General features: G+C 46.3%; 1 protein-coding gene across 2 annotated transcripts in view; it reads left to right on the top strand.

The window, feature by feature from the left end:
* Positions 1 to 10,436, top strand: part of MYOZ1 (myozenin 1) — a 52,771-nt gene that overhangs the window by 14,245 nt on the left and 28,090 nt on the right. Inside the window, exons 2-3 of one of the 2 annotated variants that reach the window (XM_015423547.1) lie at positions 1,066 to 1,158; positions 3,665 to 3,846. In XM_015423547.1, coding sequence (XP_015279033.1) covers positions 1,083 to 1,158; positions 3,665 to 3,846 — 258 coding nt within the window. In that variant the 5' untranslated portion in view covers positions 1,066 to 1,082. The remainder of the gene's footprint in view (positions 1 to 1,065; positions 1,159 to 3,664; positions 3,847 to 10,436) is intronic. The other variant, XM_015423548.1, reaches the window with a different exon arrangement.

Raw genomic sequence — 10,436 nt, 5'->3', positions numbered from 1 at the left:
TCAAATCACCCCAAAACCGATTCCCACCAACACACACAGACAGCCCTCAACTAGATGAGCTGAACTGGACGACTAGACTACAACTAGGCACGTATTTCCTCAGCCCTCCTCCTACGTATGAATACAACAGTAGAGTGAAGAAGAAACTTTTTTCTTCTTCAGCAGAAAGCCCCCCCACACACACACACACACACTGGTGGAATCTGTATAGACTGGTCCTTGTGGTTGAACAGATTGTTTTCCCCATATTTTTCTCCATATTCTAAATGGACACTAGACAGATGTGGTGGATAAGCACAGGTGCTGCAGAAAGGATATTGAGGTGGTACTTTGGTATGCTAGAGCAATCTCAGATAGCGGCAGATGTTGCCACCCAGATAATGGGAGTGAGGAATAAGAGTGGAAGATACTAAAGGAGGGGGAGCAAGGAGAGCCAGGAAGAGCAGGGGGAGGCAGCAGGAGGAAGTGAGTGGAGCAGGGTGAGAGGGAACAAAGTGGAATCATGGGGGATGCAGAGAGTGTGAGTCGGGGGAGCGAGGGAGCAGATACAGTGGAAATACCCCCCCTCCCATCCACCTCCATCCTTACGGAAGCCAAGGTACTTAAAGCCAAATCAGCTTTGCAATTCCAACTAGAGACAAGGGATGGAACAGGGGAAATGTTCTCCCAGGCAAGTGAACTCCGCTAACTCTAAGCAAACTGGGCAGGTGGGCACTGCATAGCCCACCAGCCGGGCCTTTGGTGGGGAACATTCTGAAACTGGTCATAATCACTGCAAAACGTCCTCCCAGGAACAGGGAAGCATTGGTGTTGATGCCCCTCTTAGAGACCATTTAGGGAACGATTCTTTGGTGTGCCTAGAGTGCGTCTGTACTGGTGGGGAGGAAAGTGTAGAGCTTGAGGAGATCAAGGTTGACTGGTAGGTCTTCTATATACAAAGGAACTGTAGAGTGCGTAAGGGTGGGATGAAAATGTGCCTGTCCCATGGTGGGAGGGGCAGGCAGTGGCTTCATCCTGTGTCATGTGAGCAGGCACTCATTCCCACACTCTTCCATTCTCATACAGAAACTCCCTCGCACAGCATGCCTCTTGCAGGAACCCCGGCTCCCAACAAGAAGAGAAAGCCAACTAAGCTCATTTTAGAATTAACCCAAGAAGGTAAGATAGATGTACCCTCATGCGTGCATACATACATACATACAGATGTGCGCGCACACCTCTCCCAGCAGTCCCTCTCCCGCATGTCTGTATTGTCTGCAGATTTTCATGTAGGGGACAATCAGGAGTCCTTCTTCAAGGGGGAGTCGGTGACCACCACAGACTGAAAAAAGGGAGCACTCACGGTCTGAATTTGTTATTCCAAGGAAAGAGCCACAGGTGGTGGGGGGGAATGCAGACTTCTGACTCACTGCAAGAGAATGCGGGGGGCTGTGGAGCCACCTGTACTGACCCCTGGAACTGACCAGACTCTGCCCAAAGCATGGCTCTGGCCCAGACGCCCACAACGCTTGTTGGGGTTGGTGTGGTCAAGGAGCCCCAGCATGGCACTGGGGGGTGGGGGTGGGGGGCAGAAGATAGAGATCAAAACACCTTTAAACAAACACCCTGGAGACGTCAGGAGGGAATGGCCACTGTGGCGGGGGCAGGGTCAGGAAACGTCCCATCGCCACTGCTCTGCTTCCCCGCCTCCATCTGTTCCCTACAGGTCCTTTTGACCTCTAGAAAGATTGTCCTTCCACAAGTGGGGGAGAATAGCTACTTGTTATATTTATTTATTTCTCGCATTTATATCCCGCCCATCCTGTAAACGGGCTCAGGGCAGGTTACAACATTTCAATAAATACAATAAAATTTAAAACACATTATAAACATACAAAATCGACAATCGCATTAGTTGTTGTAGATTTTCCAGGCAGTGTGGCTGTGGCGGTGGCCTTGGCATTGTGGCCCTGTAGGACCTTCGGGTCGTGGTTCAGGGCAACAAATGGGAGCACTGCCTGGCGAGATTCCCAGTGAAATAGTCTCCGGTTCCATCTGGAATTTGGATTTTAAAATATTTTGAATTTCTTCATGTATATTTTCCCAGTATCTTTTGGTGTTGATACAAGTCCACCACATATGATAAAAGGCACCATCTTCTTTTTTATATTTCCAGCAAACCCCTTTGTAATTCTTATACAAGTGACTTTTCCAACACTGATTCCTGGGTGTCAGTCTTAGAGCCTTTTGTTCTGTCTTTGGACCCCTGTTGTACGCTGTAAACAGGCAGAAGTTTGTCCCGTATATAAGCCTCCACCACTCTACACAGTAAGGCAGGCAGTGAGGACAACAGGAATTATCTTGCCTTGTGCTACTGCTTGCCAAAGGAACTGTCATCTGAATGGCATGGTTATTAATTGGGAGAGCGGTTTGTCTGTGGCAGCAGCTGATGGTCAGTGTGGGCAATGTGGCAGGGACCAAACGGCTGGGCTTCTTAAAAACTGAATGGCACTACCCGAGCAGAACATCCAGCAGCTAAATGTTTTCACAAGCTTTATAAAATGATGTGTGGTTGTCAAGGAAAGAGCATGCAGCAGCAAATCTTTATCTGCGTTTTTGCCTTAGCGCAAAATTGTGGGACAATAACTAAACTTGCTTTTGAGACGGTAGTTGTGGCTTTCCCCATATTGATTCTTACACGCAATACATGGCACAGCAATAAAGAATTTACAACACACAGACAACATTGTGAGATTGTTGATAAAGAAAGAGATTCAGACGGGGACCCTGTTGGTGATTTGTGACATCATTAACTCAGAGCCATGATGTCATGATCCACTGCCAAACCCAGTCCGGTCATTCTGTTGTGTAAAAGCACTGCCATGAGAAATGTATTCTGTTTGCATATCTGCCTGGTGGACCTGAAGTCAGGCCTCACTTTACTCTCCTTGTCTCAGGTCCCTCTCCAAGAGGGTGGGGGGGGGGATTCTTGGACATCAGAGCATAGAACACACACACATGAAGCTGCTTGATACTGAATCAGACTGTCAGTCCATCAGAGTCAGCACTGTCCACTCAGGCGGGCAGTGGCTCTTCAGGGTCTCAGGCGGAGGTCTTTCACATCACCTACTGCCTGGCCCTTTTAACTGGAGATGGCAGGGATTGGACCTGGGACCTTCTGCTTTCCAAGCAGAGGCTTTACCGCTGAGCCACGGCCCTTCCTCTGGACAGGAGAACATACCAGACATTCTGCATGTAGGTCCTGGATCAATTAGCCTGCTTTGCTTACCTTAGAAACAGGATGTGCCTGTACAGATTTTCTAAGTTTTACAGGGACACTATGGGTGGAATGAGATATTTGTGGGGCACATCTGTGTTCCCAAACCTGCATTTGCCAAGATAATAGGGAGTACTCAGCAGGGATGTTTGGCAGGTGGGAGACAGACATACTTTCCCCCTTCAGTACATGCCAATTGTCCCCAAGTCTCTAAGTTCCTCCTCCGTAGTACAATCATCAAAGACTCAGCAGAGCTTTAGAGAAGTCGATTTCCACCTCTAACAGTTTATTAAGCAGACGGTGCCTTGAACCTCTCTGCTTGCTGGTAGTGATGGGAAAAGCTGAGGGTTGGGGGGGGGGGGCTGGGTGCCTGCAGTTCTAAGGACCTTTCCTATTGTACCTCTTCAGTCATGCCACAAGAAGTGTCCAAGCTGAACCTGGGGAAGAAGATCAGCATCCCCAAGGACGTGATGCTGGAAGAGCTCTCTCTCCTCACCAACAGGGGATCCAAGATGTTCAAACTTCGCCAGATGAGGGTGGAGAAATTCATATATGAGAACAACCCAGATTCCTTCACTGACAATTCTGTGGTAGGTACAGCATGCACAGGAGGTAGCATGGTTGATGTCTCATGACTTCTCTGACCCTAGGAAATGTGGGAAGCTCAGAGGGAAACAAGATGCACATACCCCGAGGGCTGTTGGTGTTTTGCTTTTTGTTCTTTTGTCTTTTGAATCTCAAGATCAGGACGTGTTTGAAATGTCTGAGGAAGAACTGTCAGGAAAAACAAAAAATGGCGCTGCAAGGAGGAGGGAAGACACTGCCTGCCCTCCTTGCTTCCCCCACACCCTGGGGGAGGGAGGGAGGGAGGGGGAGATGGCTCGCCGGGGTGCCTCCCAGGAGTCTGACCCCAGATCCCCCCAACACTGAGAGTAAATGGGGAAGCGGCAGGGCTGGTTGGTGCTGCTTTACCTCTGGGAATCACCTGGGCATGCCTAGTGAACTGGTTGGCCCTGGGGATCAGAAGTTACAACCTGTGAGAAAATGTAGCACACTGAAGGGAGTTTGTCTGTTTCCCCTTCCGTCACTCTGCTGTGCATGCGATGAGGTTAGATGGCCCTGTTGCGACCAGGGTCCACTTGAAGAGTGTATGGGGAGATGTGCTTCCTTTTCAAGCTCACGTGCATCTTTCTTGCTGGAGAGCGAGAATACTCTGTCTCTGCAGCACCCATGTGCAGAGAGCGCTTAACGACACCCTTTCTAAGATCTGGGTTGGCAGGAAAACTCCATTCCGGTGCTCAGCACAGAAATGTACATCCATGGCTAACCATGGCTGACCACATCATTGCACAGGTTAACAGAGCTGACTCTTCTCCCATGGCGGGTGGTTAGAGCGCTGGGTTCAAGAGACCCAGGTTTAAATCCTGTCTCTGTGATGAAGCTCAAGGGTGGCCTTGGGTCAGTCACTCTCATTTAGCCTTACCTACCTGGCAGGGTTGCTGGGAAGATAAACTGGAGGCGATGGGAAGGAAGTGAGAGAGAAAAATATAATCACCACCACAGTTTTCAGCTCTGGTACAGCAACAGTGATCATAAGACAACTGTAGATGCTAAATTGATGGATATCATTGACTCAGACCTTATTAGTGTGATTGGAGATCATATTCTATTTAGCTGTTATTTGGTCTCAAGGCGGTATTTAATACGTGTGCCCACAGCTGACAAATAATGAGAATATAAAATATAATGATGGCATCTCTGCACTCTGTTGAGCGGTGAGAACCTCCACCGGCAGTGCTCACCAGGGCTGGTCCCCTTTGGAGGAGAGGGCCCTGGCAGTGTCAGGCAGGGTCTAATGTTTGTGTTACTCGCCAGTGTCTAAGCAGACATAGGCGGAGGTGCAGGGGCCCTCTGGTAGAGCAGCAGATTTGCTAGGGGCCCAAGATGCTTCCGCCAACTGCCAACCATGTCCGGCATCTTCTGTCTCTTGTCAGACTTAAACTGCTGTTTCTTCACATAGCCCTCCGTGTCTTGCTAGGTGCTCTGACAGAGCCATTCCCCAACACAGTCGTCATGCCAGTTGCACTTCCCGTGGGAGAGAGTTCCACAGTTTATGGACAGCAGTAAGAAAAGTCCCTGCAAGGGGGGGGGGGCGTGGTGGCTGAGCTTCTGGCTGGCTGCATCCCTTCCAGCTTCTGCTATTCCTTTTTTTTTTTGCTCCCCAATGGGGAATTTTTATTGCATTTTTATTAAAACTACAAACTATAACAGAAATAAGGAAGGGAACTACATTTAAGGGGATAAAGAAAAGATACCCACTACTGACTAAAAACCCAGGAGAGGAGATCTTCTAATCAGCTTAAATACACATCTAGTCTTAATCTAGTCTTAGTCAGTAAAAACAAGACCTGGAGCTGACTGTGGCTCAGATAATGAGCTACTCATTGCAAAATTCAGACTTAAACTGAAAAAAATTGGGAAAACCACGAGGCCATTCAGGTTTGACCTAGATCGCATCCCTGATGAATATACAGTAGAGGTGAAGAATAGATTCAAGGGTCTAGATTTGATAGATAGAGTGCCTGAAGAACTATGGACGGAGGTTCGTGACATTGTACAGGAGGTAGCAATCACCACCATCCCAAAGAAAAAGAAATGCAAGAAAGCAAAGTGGCTGTCTGATGAGGCTTTACAAATAGCAGAGGAAAGAAGGAAAGCGAAAGGCAAAGGTGAAAAGGAAAGATATACCCAACTGAATGCAGATTTCCAGAGAACAGCAAGGAGAGATAAGGAGGCCTTCCTGAATGAACAGTGCAAAGTAATAGAAGAAAACAATAGAATGGGAAGGACTAGAGATCTCTTCAAGAAAATTGGAGAAATCAAGGGAGCGTTCCATGCAAAGCTGGCCATGATAAAGGACAAAAACGGTAGGGACCTAACAGAAGCAGAAGAGATTAGGAAAAGATGGCAAGAATACACAGAAGAACTATACAAGAAAGACCTCGATGTCCTTGACAACCACGACGGTATAATCACTGACCTCGAGCCAGACATCCTGGAATGTGAAGTGAAATGGGCCTTAGAAAGCATTGCTAACAACAAAGCTAGTGGAGGTGATGGTATCCCAGCTGAGCTATTCAAAGTCTTAGAAGATGATGCTGTTAAAGTGCTGCACTCAATTTGCCAGCAAATTTGGAAAACGCAACAGTGGCCACAGGATTGGAAAAGATCAGTATACATTCCAATCCCAAAGAAGGGCAATGCCAAGGAATGTTCAAACTATCGCACAATTGCACTCATATCACACGCTAGCAAGGTCATGCTCAAGATCCTACAAGCTAGGCTTCAACAGTACGTGGATAGAGAACTACCAGAAGTACAAGCTGGGTTTCGAAGAGGTAGAGGAACGAGAGATCATATTGCCAACATTCGCTGGATTATGGAGAAAGCAAGAGAGTACCAGAAAAACATCTACTTCTGCTTCATTGACTATGCTAAAGCCTTTGACTGTGTGGATCACAACAAACTATGGCAGGTCCTTAAAGAGATGGGAGTACCAGACCACCTCACATGTCTCTTGAGAAACCTGTATAAGGGCCAAGAAGCGACAGTTAGAACCGGATACGGAACAACTGATTGGTTCAGCATAGGAAAAGGAGTACGACAAGGATGTATACTGTCACCTTGCTTATTTAATATATATGCAGAGTACATCATGCGAAATGCTGGCCTGGATGAATCACAAGCGGGAATTAAGATTGCTGGGGAAAAGATCAACAACCTCAGATATGCAGATGATACCACTCTAATGGCTGAAAGTGAAAAGGATCTAAAGAGCCTCTTGCTCAGAGTAAAAGAGGAGAGTCATGTATGGAAGTCCACATGGTACTATAAGGAAGGCCGAGCGCCGAAGAATAGATTCTTTTGAACTATGGTGCTGGAGAAGACTCTTGAGAGTCCCTTGGACTGCAAGGAGATCAAATCAGTCAATCCTAAAAGAAATCAACCCTGACTGTTCCCTGGAAGGCCAGATCATGAGACTGAAGCTCAAATACTTTGGCCACCAAATGAGAAGGGAGCACTCACTGGAGAAGACCCTGATGCTGGGAAAGATTGAAGGTCAAAGAAGACGGGGACGGCAAAGGATGAGATGGTTAGACAGTGTCATAGATGCAATGAACATGAAATTGAGCAGACTTCGGAGGACGGCGTAAGACAGGAAGGCCTGGCGTGAACTGGTCCATGGGGTCGCGAAGAGTCGGACTCGACTGTGCGACTGAACAACAACAACAACTTTTCAAACTTCTCATGCTGCAATGGACTAAATTTGAGAATAACAGGAATTTACAATTCAGTGTTGAAGGACACATAAAAGCACTGAACCTACTGCAGGTGGAATTCCAGAATAGATTCACTGATTGCCATAAGCATGGAAAGGAAATAAGCAGGTTTCAGAATCCATTTGAAGAAGCACCAGAAGATGCAAGCAAGTTTTTTCAGATGGAACTAACTGATTTGTAAGCCGGTGATCATCTCAAAGACATTTACAAAGAAAATAGTCTGTTAGATTTCTATTCTGGTCTACCTGTTAAGTAGCCTTTATTGTCATAGAAAAAAATTGATACAAGTTAATACAGTTTAAAAGGTGAGTTAGAACCACAACATACATATACATCTGTGTAAATATAGGATTATTTCTGTGAAATCCCTTGGCATACCTTTATAGCAGAATAGAGAAACTTAGCCACCTTCTCAGTGACATTAGAGGAGAAATCATTCAAGAGTCTACAAACCCTGAATGTATCAGAACAGTTCTTCATCCTAACTAGAACAGAATGTAAATGCATGTAACGTAAATCTGTATACAGATGACAATAGAGAATAACATGAGTGATTGACTCCATACATTTTTGATTGCAAGGGAAGTATCTGGCTGAGTAGGCTATCTTATTGCCATACCATGCCATAAAAATAGCAGAAGGCATGGCATTACATCTGGCAAGGGAAAATGCTCTGCGCTGCTGTGGCACTTGCAAAGAGGATAGATATGGGACCATTTTCCCAGTAATGAGGAAAATCTCAAAACTCAGCGGGGAGCAGGTTTTGTTGGCCTGACTAACATCTGGCATTCAATGTCTAGCATTCTGTTTTTAATTTGTCTACTTGATGTATTTACCGGCCTAAAGAAATTTGCTGCAGGCATGCTCACCGTCTTTGGCACCACATACATCTGTGAACAAACTTTTTCCAAGGTGAAAATTGTGAAATCCAAGTGTAGGTCTAGACTTACAGATGAACATTTACACGGCATTTTAAGGGTATCTGTCACAAACCTTGACTTGGGCATTAATACCTTGGCTGACAGACAACTGCCACGAAAATCACACTGACTAGGTAGGCATGTGTAGCTAGATGAAAGGATTCCACAGTAAAATATTGTTCCAAAATGTATTGCGTTCAAGTCTGAATGTTTACTTTTGATCTAAATAGGTAGGTTAATAATTTTGTTACATTTTGATTTCAGCCTATAAATACCTAATCCCAATAAAAAGAAAAAAGGCCATTTATTTATTTATTTCATTTATACCCCGCCCTCCCCGCACACAGGCTCAGGGCGGCTTACAAGGCACAAAGTGCAATAGAGATAAAACAGATTAAAACAGTTGAAGCTAAAATTCACAACTAACAGGATACATGAAAGACTATAATTACACACTCCCCGTTGCATATCAGGAGGAGGTCAGGAAGGGGCCACGATGTTCCAGTTGCTCCATCAGCCCAACCCGGCGGCACTGCTCTGCAGTTACACAGTGGTGGTAGTGGCGGCGGCGGCTCCTACTCAAAAGCCTGGCGGAAGAGCTCCGCCTTGCAGGCCCTGCGGAACTGTAAAAGGTCCCGCAGGGCCGAGAGGTTCCGGTTTCCGGTCTCGACGAGGAAGGACGCAGAGTGGGAGCTCCGGGTGTCCAACCTCTCCTATTTCTCAAAAACAGTTGTTCTAAAATCGAACAGAAGTTCTCACATCAAGAGAGAACTTCAGCAAGGAGCTTGGGCTTCCTATGGGAGAAGTGGCGATTCTCCCAGGCTAAAGAAAGCTGCTCCAGAAGCGGGGGAAATTAGGAGACAAAGCGGCGAGAAGAATCGTCGTTTACAGAGCCGAGACTATTGGAAAAGCAACGGGGGACATTAGAACCGTTTCGACAAAACCCGAAGCTAAGTATCCTATTAAAAACTTATGAGCTTTTAATGAAACCAGAATGATGGTCATTTTTAGGAATTAAAGCTAAGGAAAGAAGAATATTGCACGCTTAAACTAGGAAAGGAGTGGAAACGGGCATAGACTAAACTGGCCATTCGCAGGGACCACAGAAGAGGGGGTAAACTAAGGAGCGCGTGAAAACTTAGTGAAAATAAAATAAAATAATCTAGCATTAGCGATAAAATCTCGGGACCTACAGAAAACACTAGTCAGACCTGATTACTTACAGCTGTATGCCTTGTGTCTTTAAGAGCTGAAGCCGAGAGGGGGACGTGCGCACCGGGGACGAATCTGTGAGGGATCGGAGGTCCAGGCTGGTGGAGGTGGAGTCGGAGAGCGGCAAGGCGGCGGAGAGTGGAATTCAGCGACGCGGAGGGGAGGCGTGCCCGACGGAGACCCAGAGGGACCAAACAAGCGTGTTTGCAACGCACTGAGGCACAGAGGCTTACGCAGACAGCGGATATAAAAGGAATCTACGTAAGGGAGCCATTCCAGCGTCTGGAGCTGCATTATACGCCACGCAAAGAACGGACTCAGAGGGGAACGATTTAAAGGGGAAGGAAGGAAAGATTTAAAGGGGTAATAGGACTTAAAGAGGTGGAAACAGAAGAGCAATAAAAAGCGGGGTGCAAACTAGCAAAAAGGGAGAGTAAGAATACGAACAAGAATAAGAGTGGGAGAACAAGCAAGAATAAGAATAAGAGTGGGAGAAATAAAATAATAATAACCATAACGAACTGAACGAACTGAACAAAACTGCCCTAGAGGGATTTAAAGGGACAGTAAACATTTTACAACTCAAATAAAGTACCAAAACAGCTATCAAGCCACCACACAGAGGAAAAGTACTCCAGTAAAAACTAAAAGTGAAGTAAGCACCCCCCCCAACAAAAAAAGAAGTGTAAAATAAAAAAAAAACAAAAT

Source organism: Gekko japonicus, unplaced genomic scaffold, assembly GCF_001447785.1.
Source record: "Gekko japonicus isolate JY-2015 unplaced genomic scaffold, Gekko_japonicus_V1.1 scaffold3405, whole genome shotgun sequence".
NCBI classification, from domain to species: domain Eukaryota; kingdom Metazoa; phylum Chordata; class Lepidosauria; order Squamata; family Gekkonidae; genus Gekko; species Gekko japonicus.
This window is presented reverse-complemented; position numbering and strand designations above follow the sequence as displayed.